Source organism: Rhinolophus hipposideros (genome assembly GCF_964194185.1).
Source record: "Rhinolophus hipposideros genome assembly, chromosome: 15".
Taxonomy (NCBI): domain Eukaryota; kingdom Metazoa; phylum Chordata; class Mammalia; order Chiroptera; family Rhinolophidae; genus Rhinolophus; species Rhinolophus hipposideros.
This window is the reverse complement of record NC_138061.1, coordinates 47,711,247-47,730,320: the sequence shown is the minus strand read 5'-3', so window position 1 is coordinate 47,730,320 and position 19,074 is coordinate 47,711,247. Positions and strand designations below refer to the sequence as shown.

General features: G+C 50.3%; 1 protein-coding gene and 1 pseudogene across 6 annotated transcripts in view; one reads left to right on the top strand and one right to left on the bottom strand.

The window, feature by feature from the left end:
* TSPAN15 (tetraspanin 15) overlaps positions 1-19,074 on the bottom strand; it is an 85,098-nt gene that overhangs the window by 4,901 nt on the left and 61,123 nt on the right. For 3 of the 5 annotated variants that reach the window (XM_081074825.1, XM_081074823.1, XM_081074827.1), the window contains 3 exons: positions 8,913-9,008; positions 6,334-6,450; positions 307-354 (listed from right to left, as the gene is read on the bottom strand). In XM_081074825.1, coding sequence (XP_080930951.1) covers positions 307-354; positions 6,334-6,450; positions 8,913-9,008 — 261 coding nt within the window. Of the gene's footprint in view, positions 1-306; positions 355-669; positions 777-6,333; positions 6,451-8,912; positions 9,009-19,074 lie in introns of all 5 variants that reach the window. The other 2 variants (XM_081074824.1, XM_081074826.1) reach the window with 2 other exon arrangements.
* Positions 17,817-18,055, top strand: LOC308508088 (peptidyl-prolyl cis-trans isomerase FKBP1A-like; annotated as a pseudogene). Its single transcript has one exon. The product of its transcript is annotated as a peptidyl-prolyl cis-trans isomerase FKBP1A-like (transcript).

Here is a 19,074-nt window from a genome sequence, read left to right as displayed (position 1 = left end):
CAGGTTGGTGCCAGACATGCTGGGCACAGGGGCATATTCCTTACAGACAAGCCCACAGCAGGGGCTCAGCAAACCCTGGCAGGCAACCTCTCCCAGCCTGAGGGGTCTTGGCTCCCTGAGCCCTTCTGAGTCTAGTAGGCGTGGGAAATCCTGGCGGTCCTGGCTCCTGTTCATAGACAGGAATGTTGGGAAATCTCAGCAGCCAGGAGTCCCACCCCTAAGACCCTCCCCCCCCCCCCACAATCACCCTGGGGATGGGACAGGAAAAGCAACCTTTCTGGAAGAAAGAGATTTCAAAGACATTACCTCCTTGTCAATAGTTTTGTAGCCACACATGGTGTTGACAACGTCTGCCTGAAACAGAAAGGTGTATTAGCTAACATATGGTGCTTATTGTCAAAGATACTATTAATTATCTCCGTTTTATGAATGAAAGAACTGAGGCACAGAACTTTCCAGTAAGGATGGGGCTGAGATTCCCACCCAGGCTGTCTGGCTTGAGTCTGCCTCCCCCTAAGACATGCCCAGGGAGGAAAAGTGGGAATGCTAGTTCCGTGGCCCTTGGGAGGGGATCACACTCCTGCACCAGCAGCAGCCTAGGAACCCAGAGAAAAGTGTGCCACCCAAGCTCCCCCACGGCAGCCTCCCCAGAGGCACGGCTCTGCTCACATGATGATGCACTGTCTCAGAGGTGGGGCTAGGCTCTTCCTTCTCCACTGGCTCTTCTGAAGGAAAACCTCAGACCACAGCCAGGATCCTGGCCAACAGTGGTTTACCTGAGGGCAAGGCCAGGACCTCTAACCACACGCCCTGCCCCTACAGACCACACCAGTGGAAATGCCACCCAAGATCCTTCCTGGGAAGAGAGTTGCTCTCAGCAATGCCCAGCTGCTGATAAATCTAGGCACAGGGAAAACCTGTGGTTGGTCCCGGCCCCCATCAAACCCCTTCCCAGCAAGCATAAGTCACAGGACGGCAGAGGTAATTCCCACTACGCCTGTGATCCTGTGTAACCTTCTCCTCTGAGGTGAGAGAAAGCTAGAAGCCCCAGGCCCATCCCTCCACGTCTCAGGGAAAGCTGCTGTGGGGTGAGGCTGCCGCGGGGCCAGCACTGATGCAGGAGGGCAACCGAGTGGCAGTTTGGCCTCTCGCATCACGGTATCTGACCCAGATCCTGCTCTGTCACTTCTAAGCTCTGTGCCCAGCCTTAGGCGTGCTGCTGAGGGACTGGCGCATGGCGGTACTCAGTGAGTATCTGTTGAGTAAATGAATGCATGCATGCCTGAATAGGCTCCTTAGACACTTCCATAAGCAATGGTGATCAGCGAACCCACCTCACAGGGCCGTTTTGAACAAAGAGTGAGATAGACACATAAAGTGCTTATCCCAAGGCCGAGCACACAGAAGAGCGCAGGAACGCTGGCTGAAGGGACTTTGTTCACAATCCCGGCTTCTGGAAAGGCAAGGAAGGGCGTCTACTCTCCTTCCAAAAGAGCTGGACCTCAGGCGTCATCCAGATCAGTCTAAATGGCAGGGCCTGGTGTGTGGGCAAAATAACCTCCCTCAGTCTCAACTGCGCCCGGGTGCCCTGACACCCAGCCTCACCCAGCATTCTCTAGCGTCGGTCAGGGTTTCTGGTCCTTCCAAGCCATGAACATGGACCCCTGGAGAGGGTCAGGCTGGGAGAAGGCATGATGGGAGTGCTGTCTGCCTCGCTTGTTCGCTCACTCGGTCATCCACTGAACAAATATTAATGAAACATCCATTATGTGCCAATCACTCTTCTAGATATTTGAAATACAGAAGAACAAAACAAAGCCCTAGCCTTCGTGGAATTTATATTCTAGAAAGGGAGACAGGCAATGAAGGTGATAATAAGTAAACGAGATGGTATGTAAGGAGGTGATAAGAGTAACTTCACTCTTCACTGTGGGTCCAGCCCTGGGAGAGGGACCTGGCCCCTACCCTCAGAAAACACACATGCAGCTGGCAGGGGCCTCCCTTACACATAGAACCCAGCACCCTTCCCTAGGTCACAGGGGGAATTGCCTTCTCCTTCCAGGAGAGCTACCCTCCAAGGGTGGGGAGGTGGTTTAAGATGCATCCGTGGTCGTTCCAAACGTAAAGCCTGCCTGGGTCAGACCACAGAATCGATATTCTATAGAGGCTCCGCTGAGGGTTCACAGGCCCCAAGACCAGCTGTGCAGAGGCCTCTTCCATCTGGCACAGGGCCACAAGGCAGGACATCAGAAAGGGAACTCTTGAGCAGCCAAAAGATTAATACAGCAAAATTCACAAGGGTTACTCATGTGTGCTTCCTTTCACCCTGACCCAGGACTGATGAGCTGGGTTATCTGGGAACTGAGCAGCTAATGGAAAGGGGGAGAGGGGACTTCAGGGATAGACCCCCAAGGGGTAGCCAATAACAAGTGGATATCGACTAGAATTAGACACAAGATCTCAACAGGCCCAGCAGTCTACAGCCATTTAATGTAGAAGCAAACCGCCCTTTACACCAACAGGTCTTAGGGACACCCTTAGTACACCCAAATTTTACAAGCTGAGGTGCAGCTCTGCTGCTCCAAATTCTCTATAGAGAACCAAGAGAGCTGATGGTAAAGCTCCTGTCTTAAGGTTAGCAGGCTTGAGACCCAGGAAGAGCCAATGTTTCAGTTCAAGTCTGAGATTTCCCTTATTAAGGGGAGGGACAAATCCCACCCAAATCCTCTATAGAAAGCCTGGTATAAGACATTTCTTTTAAAGCCAAGAGCAAGAGGAAAAAAATGACTTCCCCTGAAGAACTGGTGTGTTTTCTTCTATTGAACAGTAACAGACTGTATCTCCCTTTTTCCTTTGGCTGCCAGGAAGCTCTAAGCCACCAAACACGAGGCGCATTTCCAGTGAGCCCTTTAGGCCTACATATCAGTAGTTTATATTTTTCTCCATCATCTGGTGCTCCCATTTTAAAATATATTTTCCGGGTGGCCAGTTGGCTCAGTGGTTGGAGCGCAGTGCTCATAACACCAAGGTGGCCAGTTTGATTCCCACATACATGGACCAGTGAGCTGTGCCCTCCACAACTAGACTGAAAAGAACGACTTGACATGGAGCTGATGGGTTCTGGAAAAACACACTGTTCCCCAATAAAAATTAAAAAAATAAATTTATGTATATATCTATATATTTTTTTTCATGATCCTAATTTTATTGTTAATTTTAGTTTTTTATTCTATGTGTTTTCTGTATGCTCATTCAGATCTTTGGGTGAATGAGACAGTGTAAAATAAATAGGTTCATACACAAATGGAATACATTCTACTGAGGAAGGAAACACCTGTTTTACCTTTAGAGAAAATGATCCAGGTGTGGGAGACACAGGGCGAACAAGACAGCTTTGTCTTACAGAACCAGAGATGACCCAGCCAGGTGACAGTATCCCCACCTCAGTGTTCCCATCCAATGCCAGCTTTAAATTCCATTTCTCTACTGATGGCATCTGTGTTTATCCTCCCAACCTGGGCCTGTCCCCCATACACCAGACCCCCATATCTAACTGGAGCATCACGGTCTCTCAAACTCTGTGTGTCCACACTGAGCTGCTGACACTCCCAACCTGTGTCCTTGCAGTCCCCCCTCTCAAGCAAGGGTAGCCCCACCTTTCTTGCGGTGCAGGCCAAACTCTGGGAATCCTCCTCAATTTCCATTTTCACCTACTACCTCCCACACCTGATCTGTCAGCCAATCCTGCTGGCTTACGGGCAAAACGCAGCCAGAATCGGACCACGTTTTGCCACGCCCATGACTGCCACCTGGCTCTAAGCCTCCGTCTTCTCCTGCCTGAGGTGGTGAGGAGCTTCCCAGCAGCCCTGCAGCTGCTGCTGGCAGGAGCCCTTAGGGGTCAGTCCCCTGAGTGATTGTCAAGTGTAGTTAATTTTATGTGTCAACTTGACCGCACTTTGGGGTCCCCAGATATTTAGCCAAACGTTCTCGTCGGGGTTTCCGTGAGGGTGGTTTTCAGTATTGACAGGTAAATCAGCAGGCTGAGCAAAGCAGACTGCACGCCCTATGACGTGGGGGCCCCATCCAGTCAGTGACAGGCCTGAATAGAACAAAACGCTTGCTTTCCCCTGAGTAATGGAGAACTCTTCCTGTCAGACCGTCTTCAGATTTGGACTGAAACATCAGCTCTGCCTCGGTCTCCAGCCTGCTGACTCAGGCAGGCAGTTCTTCAGACTTGCCTGCCTGCATACTTCTGTGAGACGATTCCTTATGATAAACCTTTTTATACACACACACACACGCCTGCATCCTCCTGGCTCTGTTTCTATGCTGAACAGAGCCAGCTGGTCCCTTCCTGGGGGACACGGTACTCATGCAATGCCTGTCAGTGGGAGGTATGACGGCGTGGCCTCCTTGCCCCATTGTGGGACAACGCTGACGGATCATCCCCATAGGTTCAGCGGAGCCTGCATCATAGCTCAGCTTCTCCCTCTGCCCACCCCTGCTTCCATCACCTCCCTTATACCTCCTACGAAACCGCCTGCTCACGAATTGGCAGCTCAGAGCCCGCTCCCCAGCCTGACCCGTGACACCTAGACTGCTGCACTAGCCCCGGACCGACTGCCTGGGGCCACCTCTGCTTCCACAGCAGCCAAGGTGATCCTAGTAAAGCCTCGTATCTGCCACTCTGCCACCGAAGCCCTGTAACAACCTGTCACTCAAGGGAACACCAAAATCCTGATTATGACCTTCGGGGCACCCCTGACTACTCTGACTTTATCTGCTGCTATTCTACCCCTCCACTCCATTCACGCTGCTCCAGCCACACTGTTCTCTGTGCTGCTTCTCAAACACATCAGGGCAATTCCCACTTCAGGGACTTTGCACTTGCTATTCTTTCTGCCAGGAATGCCCCTCCCCCAGATATATGCATGGCTTACTCCCTCATTTCCTTCAGGGTTTTACTAAGAACCCACCTTCTCAATATCTAAAATTGCAATCCTCCATGCTCCTGCTTTATTTTTATCCTTAGCATTTATCACCTTCTAACATACTTTCTCTTTTACTTATTTATTTTGTCAGTTTCCCCCCACTAAAACATAAGCTCCATGCAGGCAGAGAGTTCTCTTGTGTGTTTGCTGTACCCCCAGAATCTAGAAACATGTCTGGCACATGTCTGGTCCTCAATAAATATTTGTTGAATGAATGAATACAAGTTGGGCTTCTGCATCTCAGCTTCGGCATTCAGGTGCCACTGCCCTGGGTGGCAAGGTTCAGGATCGTCCCCCACAGGCCTCTCTGAAAGCCCTGGGCTCTTCCCCAGCACTCCCCATGCCCAGAGAGCTACCTAAAATGGCAGCTGAAATTTCCAAACAAACCTCTCCTCTTGGCCCAGCCTTTTTAGGGCTAGTACACTTGGCACTGGCCTCTGACTCATGGGCAAGACTCACCCCCCACCCCCACCCCAACAGCTACTCAGTTTACAGAATCCTGCCGTGGGCACAGAATGGTGGAGACGTCAGAAGAGAAATTTTCCATGACTATTCAGAGTATGAGTAATTGCAAAACTCTCTGCCTCATTCCAGTCCAGAAACTAGGCAGGTTTGGGATATATTAGTCAAACACAGAGGATGGACGGAGCTTCTTATTCGTAAGTAGTGACTGCACAGGACAGCCTCCCAAGTGGCGAAGTGGGTGACAGAGCTGACAGGACCCTGCTGGGGAGAGGGGGAGGCTGGCATTTACATCATCAGACCTCCTTCCACATGCCTCGTTCCTGATCACCAGGCCCTCAACTCCAGTGTGTACTGGCAACGCCCCAAGCGTAGGCCCTGCTCTGGCCCTCCAGCGAAGCCTGCAGAGCCAGCTGCCCCTGCTAAGCCCCCGGCCTGGAACCCTCTTCTGCTCCTCACCTGCTCTGTCCAGTAGTTCAGAGCACAGCTCTGATGATGGCTGCCTGCATTTCCTCCCAGCCCTGTCATCCTGGAGCAAGGCAACTAACCTTTTGGTGCCTCAGTTTCTTCATCTGTACAGTGGGTAAAATAATACCTACCTCACAGGCTTGTTGAAAGGACTAAATGAGGTAACACAACTAAGGAACCTAGAACAGGCCTGCTCATGGTGAGTGCTCAATAGGTGTTAACTACTACTCCTAATAAAGGGAAGGCTCCCTACCCCCACCCCCAAGTTTACCCCTTCCGGTAGCCCTTGAGACCCAGGAAGCCTTGGCAACGACCATCACCTGCTACCTACCCCACCCACCCACCCCACCCCTGTCCTGAAAGATGAGAAAGGTGCGTGACCAGCTGGGGTGGCCCCAGGAGCAGTGGGTACCGTGTTTCTGATGCAGCAGGTGTAGGGCACCCCGCAAGCCAGAGGTCCGGGGGCGTTGCAGTCGTGATACTGGTTTTTGCTCCAATCCTTGTAGTCTTCTCCGCCACAGCACTTAAACTGAGAGAGGAAGCAAGCAGGAAAGGGAGCTTCTGTCACTGCCGAGGCCCCGGGACAGCAGGAGGGGGCCCTGGCAGGAGATACGCTCATGCGATGTATGACGTGGCTCACCCTGGTGGGGGGAGCCACAGGGCCACACGGGGCCACACGGGTCTGGTCGGAGCTCTCCACAAGAAGCATAGCTGCCCGGGAGGTAGTGAGCAACCCGCCACTGGAAAGGCATGCAAGCCAAGGCTGGGAGGCCTCTTGGTGGACTATTGGGGTGGTGACTACACACTGTAAGGCAAAGCCCCTCCTTGACAAGTGGATTCCACCTCCATGTGCTCAGTGCAGGTGTTGGACCAGAGAAGCTGGTCTTTAAGGTCCCGGAGACGAGGCTTCTATGGAAGCCCCACAACCCAGTGGCCCCTGCACCACACTCCCCGGCCACAATGCTGCCCTCAGCAAGGGGGCACACAGCCCTCCTTTCCTGCCGTGGGCTCAGGACTGAGCAATGGTAAAGCTGGTGTCATTTTCCCCTTAGCGTAGCAGCTCCCTGCAGCTCCCCTTGTAGTGGTGCCAACGCCTGGGGACAGTAGTAGTCTAGTAGGGTGCGGTGTGTGCCAGGCACTGTTCTGGGTACTAGAGAGAGAGGGTGAGCAAAGCAACACGGGCCCTGCCCACATGGGGCACGTTCCAGTGGAGGGAAACAGGCGTAAGCACGACATGAAAAGGTCGGTGAGGTAGTGCTGTGTACTAGGAATACAGAGACGCCGGGGAAGGGAGAGGGGAGGGGCAGCTTTAGGTGAGGAGGTCAGGAAAGGCTGCTGAGGAGACGGCATCGAATCTGAAACACAAACAACAGGAAGGGCAACATGTGCACAGGTGCCGTGCAGAAACGAGCAAGTTGTACTTCAGCAGCAGGTGCGGAGGCCAACGTGTCTAGAGCAGAATGAGGAGAGTCGAGGGGATGAGTTAAGGGGGTGCAGGGGAGTGATACAGTTGGGAGTCCTGGTAGAAACAAATCGGACACCCTTCCACTGTCCCTACAGCGCCCTTTAGGCTATTAGGTTTGAGGACCTGGAAGTGCTTCTCTGTGGTACAGTGCAAAGGTCATTTGCCTAGCAATCAGACAAGACCCGAGTTTAAATCTTCACACTACCACCCCTAGCTGTGTGACTTTGGGCAAGTCGATCAGCTTCTCTGAGCCTCAGATCCTCATCCGGAAAGCAGGAAGGAGAATGCCAGCTTTGCACAGCTGAGCTGAGGATGACAGAGAGACCGTACATCATGCACCCGGCACAGGGCCTGGCACCAAGCTAGAATCACCACGGCCCCATCCCATCCTGGGAGAAATGACATCTCCAAGCCAGCTGAGGGCTGGTTCCAGTAAAAACATGTTGCTCCACCCAACAGCCAGAGCTGGCAGGCACCTCCCTAGCAGAGAAGAGCCTCCCAGCGGCTGCACCTGTTGTGACTAAAGCAAAGGCCTGAGCCAAGGGAGCAGCCACCGCGGGTGGCCCTGGGTGGCCCTGGGTGAGGTGAGATATTGGTCCCCACTGAGGGTTAGCATGGGGAACCAGGCCAGCTGAAACCCACCAAGGTCATGTCCCCGGAAGTGCTGCCAGGGCTAAGTGGGGCCGCAGCCCTGAAGCTCTGCCTGCCCTCACCTAGGAGGACACGAGGACAACCATCACCGAGCTGACACTTACTGCTGGGGTCTTACCACACATCTGGCACTGCTCCAAGCATTCCGAATTAAGTCAAGGCAATCTCACCATGACGCCAAGAAGGCACCATTAATATCCCCCGACACAGATAGGGACCTGAGGCTCAGGACCAAACGAGATGGATGTGTAGAAGCCACCGGGGGCAGTGGCGGGCCCTGCAAATGCTATCATGGCACTAAGGGATGCGGGTCAACCTTGGGGAAGAGGGTCGGCACCCCACAGTGCCATCATCACACGGGTCATGGAAGACAACGAGCAGTCGTGTTCTGTTCCCCCCATGCCAGGGAAATGGAATCAGGGGAGAGCGCTGTCCTCAGCAGGGCTGCCCGTGACGGGGCGGGGAGTGAGCTCTCCACCGCTGAAGGGACTTGGCAAAAGGGGCGTTGTGAAGTGGGTGGCTTAGAGGTCACTCCCATCTCAAGGAAGGGGGATCTTTGCCCATTGGCAAGGGCACCTTGGGGCCCTGCTAGGTGACCTTGTTCTTTTGTTTGAGGAGGGGAGGGTCCATGTAACTGGAGAGGGACAAAGGGCAAGGACATTCTGGGCCAGGCACGTGGGCAGAGGGCTGCTTGCAAAGGTCAGGCACCTCCTTGGTGGACGTGCATGGCCCTCCCTTGCCTCCCCACTTGGCCGGCCACCTGCTCTGGGAATGGAGAAGCCGTGTAAGCCCTCACCCTCACCCTCTTGAGCAGAGCTCCGAGTGGCGGACAAAGGGTATGGGAAGCAGGTCTCCGAGCCCAGGGCGCGACTCACCTTCTTCTGGACAAAGTCCATGATGTTCTTGAAGTCCAGGTCATCGTAGTAGTTCTCAATGCCTCGTCGGATGTTATCGTTCAGAAAGTCGATGGTCTGTTTCGACAGACAAATTACAAAAGAAGAGGACCACAACCTTCTCCCCGCACGCCCAGAGTCCACCCCGAGATTTGCCAGAAGTTCCGATTGGGACAGAGTGCCCAGTGCCCAGGTAGCCCCCACCCCTGCCTGCACGGAGCACCCCCTCCTTTCCCAGCCTGAATATCCACGACCTCCCTGCCCCAATGTCCTTCAAATGCCTGAGGCCCACTGCCACGCCCAAGCAGGAGTGATTCCCTCCCATTTCCTTTACAAGTCAGAGAACTCAGGCCCCAAGATGGTGAGGCCCTGTCTTGCGGGGGAGCAGCAAAGCTCCAAAGCAGCCATGCCAAGATGGCACGAGGCTGTCCTGTTCCTGGCCTGGTGTTCCTTCTGCCAACCAAAGACAGGCCCTTGCCCTCTAGGCCTCCTCTCCCCTCTTCTCTTGGAAACTGAGGTCAGAGAGGAGGCCTGACTGTCCCCAGGTCACAGAGCAGACTGCTTAGGGGCCCAGCCAGGACTGGGAATCAGATGTTCTGACTTCCCGCATGGGCCAGACGAACGGGCCCCCCACCCAGCTCGGGCTGGGACAACCCCCACCGGGGAGAGCTCTGGCATGCTGCCCTCTCCCAGTCACGCTGGGCCTTCTGGATCAACAGCCTGGCTGTTGTGCTGAGATCCGGGAGCACAAAAGGCTCCACAGCGGGAAGGGTGGGGGCGAGAATGTGGGCAGCCGAGCTCCACGCTCACGGTGACAATCGGGGCTTTCAGAGCAGGAGGCCGCGTATCATCAGAGATTGTGCTGGCACAAAGGGGGCATTCTCGGCTCCGGAGCCAGACGGTCCCTGGGGGAGGCGCCCGCGGCTACACTGGGACAACCGGGCCCTAGGTTCCAGGCCCAGTCCTGCCACTGCAGGCCCGGGTACAGCTACTTCTCCATTCCGGACTTCAGTTTCCCAGTCGTGAATTGACCCTGAAGGCCTATCTTTAAGACACCTTCCAGGGATCAAAGACTGGGCAGAGTGGGGTTGTCAAACCTCATGCTCAAGAACAGCCCAAGTAGCCAACCAGGCCTCAGGCACTTCATTTAAGATCCAAGCCTCCATTTCCTTACCTGCAAAGTGGGGAGGGCAACTCTCTGCCTCATTGGGCTCTGAGATTTAAATAAAGCTACGAAGATGCTTAGCAGGGTGACAGAGTAGGGCTTGTCTTAGTATTGCAGATCTTTTTCTCCAGGAGAAAAACCCTATGGTATCATTTCATACTCATCATGTCATGAGTGGAAAATGGCTAATCCCAGGGGAAGCCAAGGCCCCATGTCTTGCTCAAAAGACGTACTGCAGTGGGGGCAGCATCCGGACCAAGAGCTGGGCTCCTGGTCCGCCCCTGGGCTGGGGCTCCTCACAAACACCCTGCAGCAGCCCGAGAGGCGATAGGACTTGTCCAAGGTCACCCTGCTGGTCACTGGCAGAGAGATACTAGAATCAAGGTGTCAAGCTCTCAGCCTGATATATCTCAGCCTTGACTTTAAGAAGCCAAGATAAGAACCCAAGGTTGTTTGGGGCCATCTCCCAATCCATCTCCAGGATCAGAAAGACAGGTACAAAGGACACATTGGCCAAGTCCTTCCAGACACACTGCTCAACGCCAAGGTAATGAGGGGACTGGCTCTGGCCAGAAGGAAAACCTCTGCTCATGATAAACAGCCGCTCTGGAGCAGACCTGGGAGCTGAGGAAGGCTGCATGGCCACCTCGGGAGGCCTGGGCCAGGCCCTCTCCCACGTGAAAGCCTCTGCACTCACCTGCCCTTAGCCCTGCCCAGGTCTGGCACTGGATTCCGGGCCAAGGGCTGGTAGAACAGCTGTTCACTGGCCATGTAGCCTGGGCAGAGCAGAAACTACCTGAGCTCAGGCTCACCTTTCCCAGAGGCCCCCAGATCACAAAATCTTTCCAACCTCGGGTGCCTGCCCCTCTGGGTGATGAAGGCACAGGCCATCCAGCCGGGACATGGTTGGGGTGTCTAAGAAACAGGACACCAGAGTGGGGCCAGTCTGCCACCCAAGGTAGGGCAGGGAGTGAGCTCATGGCGTTGAATGGCCTGCTGCAGGGGGCCCTTGGCTGAGCTGCGGTGCAGGGAGGTGATGCCAGGCGCAGGGACATGTCTAAGGCCGTGTGTCAACTGGTTTCCTTCCACTCTTGGGGCACTGCAGACATAGTCCTGAACCACCATGGCCCTTTGCACCTACGCCAGCCCACTGACACCTCCCAGCCCTCCGCTGGGTCATGTGCTGTTTGGAGATGGTGGGATGGGAAGGATGAGGGCAGGAGGCCCTGGGCAGGGTCAGCAGAGTGCACGCCCAGTGGTCCAGTGGGGAAAGTCTCTCCCTCCCTCTTTGGCAGGCAGCCCTGACATCTCTCTCCAAACCATCTCAGACTCAGTACTTTCCAAAGCCACTAACTCCAAGAGGCCTCTGTGAACATCAGGCCTTCCATCTGTAAGCTGAGCGGGCCCCTGTGGGGATGGGAGGCCTCGCTGGAGGCCTCTCGAAATGGGCAGGGAGAACAGATGATCCCAGGCTCCATGGGCGGCAGCTGCCCCGGTTCCCATCAGGGACCTCTTTGGGTCATGCTGGCTCTTATGTGTGTGCACTGCCTCTGGCATTGTGTGTGTGTGCGCTGCCCCTGGCATTGTGTGTGTGTGCGCTGCGCCTGGCATTGTGTGTGTGTGCGCTGCCCCTGGCATTGTGTGTGTGTGCGCTGCCCCTGGCATTGTGTGTGTGTCTGTGTGTGTGTGTACTGCCCCAGCATTGTGTGTATGTGCACTGCCTCTGGCATTGTGTGTGTGCATGTATGTGTGCATGTGTATGTGTACTAGAGAATCGTGTAGGACATTTGAGTGGTCACTAAGCTGTGATGGAGGGGGTGAGATGTGTGTGTGTGTGTGTGTGAAACTCCATGAGGCAGGCAAGTTGTGTAGTTCCTGAATGACTGTAACATGCTCTGCTGTGTTCTTACACCTGAAGGACCGGGAGCCACTCAGAGGATGAGCCTCGCGGATCCCGGCCGGTAACAGAGAATCCTGGCTTCCTCCGCTGCTCCCAGGGCCACCCCCGCCCTGCTCTAAACCAGATCGTGCCAGCCAGGGGCAGCTCCAACAAGGACTAGAAAACCACCTTTCACAAATGTCTGGCAAGGCCTCAGAGGCCACGTGGCCCCGAGCTAAATTAAGCAAAGAGTAAGCAAACATCAAAGGCCACAGGATTTTCAGAGCATGTTGTTTAAGCCACTAGATAAAAGCTACAAAGAACAGTCCTATCTAATTCTTTCTTTTAAATCTAGTTTTAAAGATACCGGAAGCCTCCATATCACCCCTCTCAGCAGAGGCATTTAGAGAGTTTGTAAATGAATGGGGGAGTCCAAGGGGGGTGGGCATGTGGCGGCAGCTTCCCCAGGAAGGGAGCCCGCAGGAGCAGGAAGAGGAGGGAGGAGGGGAAGGGGCAGCAGCTAGAACCTCCCATTGGGCCTCTAGGATGGAGATGTCCTGGTTCCCTGCAGGCTGCCAGCTTCCATCGCTTCCATGTCAGCTTCTGAGGCCCAAGGCTGGGGAGGCCCACTACTGGCAACCCAGCTAGAACCAATGCCAGCCTGGTTCTCATAACACGAAGCCAGCATCTGATAACACTGAGCTAGCATCTCTGGGCTTCCCTCAGTCCCCCTAGAAGGTGGGGACTCATTCTCTTGCCCTCAGACCCCAGCCTCTGCTCCATCCCTGAGATGGGCCCAATCTGATAACAATGAGCCAAAGAGAACCCAGGGAGCCGGTAAAAAAGAGGAGAGAAAGCTGCCAGTTTCTCTGGATAGTTGCCAGACCCTTCCTCGTACCTGGCTGAGTTCACAGGTTTCGTCCCTATGGTAGGGAAGGTTATACTCCAGCTTCCCAGGTAGCTGTGGCTCCAGCTCTCAATCCCTATTGGTTGTCCACAGCGGGGCCCACCAGCTGTGGTAGTCTGGATAGGTCAGCGCAGGACTTGCCTCTACCCTGGGAGATATACATGTTCAGGTGCTTGGCCAAGCGGGCCTTGGTACTGTCTCCTTTCTCCCGACCCCTGACCTCAAGGTCATGCCCAGAGACAGCTAGGATGAGTGCCATGATAAAATAAACAGGCTGGTTGCCGCCCACTGTTTCCCTGGCCTGGTGTTGGGTGTGACCACGGCACCCTCTGATCAAGGCCAGGAAAGAGGCCGCTCCGCCCCCACCCTGGTGGTAGAGGGAAGGTAGAGAGAAGTAGGCCTGGCATGGGGGTACAGATGCACCAATTACAGCCCAGCGACCTCTGGGCGTCCCTGCTCAGCTCTGCCTGACTGGGACTCTATGAGTAGGAGCTGCCCTCCTCCATCGCTCCTGACACCCTCAAGAGAGGACTCAGAACAAGCTGGGGTAACGGGAGGTCAAGAAGGGGAAGACCCAGACAAATCATGGAGACATACTCCTCTTACTGCCTGGGGTCAGGACGCTGTACTTCTGCTTCTCATGCTCAGGCCCTCGAGGCAACATGCTCTGTGCCCAGCCTCTCCATGCACGGCCCCTAGACCCTCTACAAGCAGAGAAGCCACTGTAGTATGACCGTCAGGTCACTGCCAATAGGAAAAACCATATCCAGGGTCAGAGGTTGAGGGGGAGTTTCTCCCTTACACCCAGGAGTCTGTTTATCTTTTGCAGCCTGGCTGTGGCCATGACCTGTGCACCTTCCTGAGAACCCAGTGGGAAGTCATTAGCCTGATCATTTGTCTTCATTCCTCACCACAAACAGATTCTTAGAGTTAACAGGTAGCGTATGGGGCTGGACTTGTTATCATGTGGCTCAGGGTAATCTGTCTTCTCTTGGTGAGGAAAAAATGAAACTGGGAACTCACCCCCTCCCAGAAGCCGACCTTGATTTGCTCCTCACCTTTTTCTCCCCCTTACACTGCCCCTTCCTGCCACTATCAATAGCCAGGCTGCTCCTTCCCTATGCTCATTGGCCAGTATCTTGTTTTATAAAATCGGATTGCATCAGAGTTGGAAAGGACATTATTTTTCTTTATATCGTATTTTCCCCTTGATTATAAAAAAAGAAAATTTTGAAGCTAGGGAAAAATATAAAGGAGAAAATAAAAATCATCCTAGTGCTATCCCTTAGAGGAAATGAGAGTTAATATGTTAATATTTCTATTTCCTTCTAGAGTTTTCCAGGCTTATTTTTTTTTCTTGTGGAAATCTTACTGAACTTATAGTTTTGTATCTCATTTTAAAATATGGTGAATTATGTGTCCCAGGCATATAATATCATGGCCCACTGGGAGCCCCCAAACAGCTGAGATCCCTGACCACTGGTGAAGGTCCTTCCTAGGCTACAGGCCAAGACCCTCCCCTGACAGGGCCCAATGAGGGAACACCCTATCCAAGTAGAAGGGACACACTTCACCAGTAATGCCCTCAGGGGTGGAGGGTAACTGGAAACTCTCACCCCTGACACCAGCCCTAAAGCATCCTTAGCGTGAGGGCTAAAGGGTCTCTGGAGGTTTTAACTTGGCTCAGCTCCTTGTCTGGAAAAAAGGAGTGGGGTCACAGCCCCTGTTGATCTACGGGGCACTGAAAAATGACAAATCAGCCCGCCTTTGTGAAAGCACACTGGAAACCAGACTGCTGTTCACTTAGGGGACTGTTTATTAAAACCACTGATTCTGCTGACCATGACCTTGACCTGGGCACCAGCCAGGAAAGCACTAACCAACCCATCATCTCTGGAAAGCCATGGGCCAGCCAGAAGCCCTGCTGGCTGCACAGAAAAGCATCCCCCTAGACAAATGGAATAAACGTCTCTCTCCCCTCAAGGCTGCTGAAAAATGAATCATTACCCTGGTTCTGCCAGCTCAGAGCAGATGGTCTGAAAAGTAGAAAAGAGGAGCAGGAAGAAGCAGGTACCAAGACAACCAATGGGGCAAAGCAGAACTCAAAAAGGAAATCAAAAAATATCTTGAGACAAGTGAAAATGGAAACACCACATACCAGAACTTATGGGATGCAGCAAAAGCAGTTCAAAGAGGGAAGTTTATAGTAATAAACATCTACATTAAGAAAAAAAATCTCAAATAAACAATCTAGCTTTACACCTCAAAGAACTGGAAAAAGAAGAACAAAATAAGCCCAAAGTAAGTAGAAGGAAGGAAACAACAAAGATCAGAGCAGAAACGAATGAAATAGAGACTACAAAGACAACAGAAAAGGTCAACAAAACCAAGAGCTGAGTTTTTGAAAAAGATAAAAAAAAACCTGACAAACGTGTAGCTAGACTAAGGAAAAACAGGGAAGACTAAAATAAATAAAATCAGAAATGAAAAAGGATATGTTACAACTGATATCACAAAAATGCAAAGGTTCATAAGAGACTATTACGAAATACATGGTGATGGAAGGAGAACTGACTCTGAGTGGTGAACACACAGTGGGATTTATAGACGATGTCTTACAGAATTGTACACCTGAAATCTATGTAACTTTATTAACAATTGTCACCCCAATAAACTTTAATTTAAAAAAAGAGAGACTATTATGAACAATTATATACCAACAAACTGGTTAACCTAGAAGCAATGGATAAATTTGTAGAAACAAACAACTTAGCAAGATTGAATCATGAAGAAATAGAAAAGTTGAACAGACCAATAAAAAGTAAGGAGCTTGAATCAGTAATCAAAACTCTCCCAATAAAGAAAAGTCCAGGGCCAGACGTCTTCACCGGTGAATGTCATCAAACATTTAAATTAATACTAATTCTTCTCAAATTCTTCCAAGAAATTAAAGAGGAGGCAATGCTTCCAAACTCACTTTATGAGGCCAGCATTACTCTAATACCAAAGCCAAAGAAGGACATGACAAGAAAAGAAAACTACAGGCTAATATCCTTGATGAACCTAGATGCAAAAATCCTCAACAAAATATTAGCAAATTGAATCCAACAGCACATTAAAATAATCATATACCACGATCAAGTAGGATTTATCCCTGGGATGGAAGGATGGTTCAACATAGGCAATCAATAAATGTGATACATAAATAAAATGAAGAATAAAAATATGATCACTCAATAGATGTAGAAAAAGCATTTGACAAAATTCAACATCCTCTCCTGATAAAAACACCTAACAAATTAGGTATGGAAAGAGTATACCTCAACATAATAAAGGCCATACACGACCAGCCCACAACTAACATCATACTCAATGGTGAAAAGCTGAAAGCTCCTCCTCTATGTTAAACAGAAAAGTCTCTCACCATTTCTATTTAACATAGTACTAGAAATCCTAGCCAGAGCAAGAAAATTAGGCAAGAAAAAGAAATAAAAGGCATTCAAATCAGAAAGAAAGAAGCAACATTGTCTATTTGCAGATGATATGATTTTATATAGAGAGAAAATCCTAAAGACTCCAGCAAAAAGACTGTTAGAATAAACAAATTCAGTAAAGTTACAGGACATAAAATTTACAAAAACCAGTTGCATTTCTATACACTAGCAATGAACCATCCAAAAAAGAAATTAATAAAACAATCCCATTTACAATAGCATTAAAAAGAACAAAATACTTAAGAATAAATTTAACCAAGGAAGTGAAAGGTCTGTACACTTAAAAGTATAAAACATTGATGAAAGAAATTGAAGATGACACAAATAAATGAAATGGTGTCTCTTGTTCATGGATTGGAAGAATTAATACTGTTAAAATATCCATACTACCCAAAGCAATCTAGACATTCAATGCAATCCCTATCAAAATTCCAATGACGTTTTTCAAGAAATAGAAAACAAAAAATCCTAAGATTTGTACAGAACCATAGCAGAACCAAAATAGCTAAAGTAATCTTGAGGAAGAAGAGCAAAGCTGGAGGCCTCACACGTCCTGACTTCAAACTATATTACAAAGCTATAGTTACCAAAACAGTATGGTATTGGCATAAAAATAGACACAGATCAATGAAACAGGACAAAGAGCCTAGAGATAAACCCAAGCATATATGATCAACCAATTTTCAACAAAGTCTCCAAGAACACACAATAAGAAAAGGATAGTCTCATCAATAAATGGTTCTGGGAAAACTGGATTTCCACATGCAAAAGAATAAAATTGGATCCTTATCTTACACCATACACAAAAAATCAACTCAAAATAGATAAAACACTTAAACCTAAGACCTGAAAACATAGGGGGGAAAAATTCCTCGACATTGATTTTGGCAATGATTTTTTGGATCTGACACCAAACACACAGGCAACAAAAGCAAAAATAAACAAGTGGGACTACATCAAACTAGAAAGTTTCTACACAGCAAGGGAACAAGTAAAACTGAGAAGGCAACCTGTAGAATAGGAGAAAATATTTGTGAACCATATATTCAATAAGGGGTTAATATTCAAACTATATAATCCTTGCAAGTCAGTAGCAAAATAATCACAACAGTAATTATCTGAGGACCTGAATAGATATTTTTCCAAAGAAGACATGCAGAAGGCCAACAGGTCTATGAAGAAATGCTCAACATCACTAATCATCAGGGAAATGCAAATCGAAACCATAATGAACTATCACCTCACACCTGTTAGAATGGCTAATATCAAAAAGACAAGAGATAGCAACATTGGTGAGGAAGAAAGGGAACCTTGGTACACTGTTGGTTTGTTGGTCAATTGGTACAACCATTATGGAAAACAGTATAAAGTTGCCTTAAAAAATTAAAACGAGAACTACCATCTGATCCAGTAATCCCACTTCTGGGTATCTATCCAAAGGATGCTTGAAGATGGAAAGAAATTTGATTTCTCCTAGGACAGAAACAAGCCCTTCAAAGTTTATGCTAGGCAAGCAGGAGGTGATCTGAGGCTGGGAAGAAGGGGTCGCCCAGATAAGTGTAGGTCAGGAGCCAAACTGACCTTCCCCCCAACTATGCGTATGGTGCCACGGGGCACTCAGGCATCATCCCACCAAATGCCACTCTCATCTTTGATGTGAAGCTTCTAAAACTGGAATGACAGGAACGGCCTTTTCCCTGGACCCTTTTCTTCTCCCAGACGCGCACACATGAATCCGTACGCAGCTTTTCCTGATGTTCCCCCCACACTCTTTGTATAAATATCTACCCTGACTGAATGTGTCCTGTCACCCAGCTTTGACTTCCCCTTTCTCCATGCATGTGTGTTGACCTCAACTATACGCCATAAACCTCAAGGAACTTATTTTGTTTTTGTTTCAGGGTGAAAATTTAGTTTCACCCAGTCTTCTGGATCCAGGTTTCCGACTAGGTATTAGTCAAGTATTAACAGCACAAGTACTGGGTTAACTTTAGACTAGGAATTGGTGTGGGGGGATGCAGCAATATTTTATGTTGGGTGAAATTTCTGTTATTATATATTAAACATTCTTGCTGCAGTGCTGCAAAGCCATAGCAGATTTAAGGTGCTTGTTGAGGGCTGAATTATTCTCCAGTTGAGAGATGAGAGATGTCCTGGCGTTGAATTAAGAGCCCTACCCAAAACTGAAGTGGGATGGGGGACAGCCCTTGTCTCCACTGCCCCATCCCACTCTCCCCTAAACCCTCTGCCTTTTAAAAGCAAATCATTTTCACTGCCGTGCTGGACAGTACAGGTATCCGTCCTCAGGCCCGCAGGACCTCGGAAGCCTTCTTTGTGGCCTGGCTTTCTTCCCCCCAATCCTGTGGTTTTTCTAAAGGATATTCAGGACTTTGATAATCTCATAGCTATCCAGGCTCCGCTTTCTGAATTTTAAGAACTTTAATGAAAAGTTTAAATTGAAGTTGCTATTTGTTAACGCCCAACGAAAGCCCAGTCCTCATGACAAAGCCTTGAGCGTTGTTTTTAAGAAAATGATGTGGTCATCACAGCTTCAGTGTCGCCGGGTTTTTTACGCTCAGCTCCCCCTGCTCATCTCAAAGTTTCCTGGCTTTTCCTTCGCCCCTCTCACTGCTTTGCTGTCCTGTGTGGTGATTGGGTAAGAGAAATTATTACTGCCTACCCCCACCCAGCACACACAC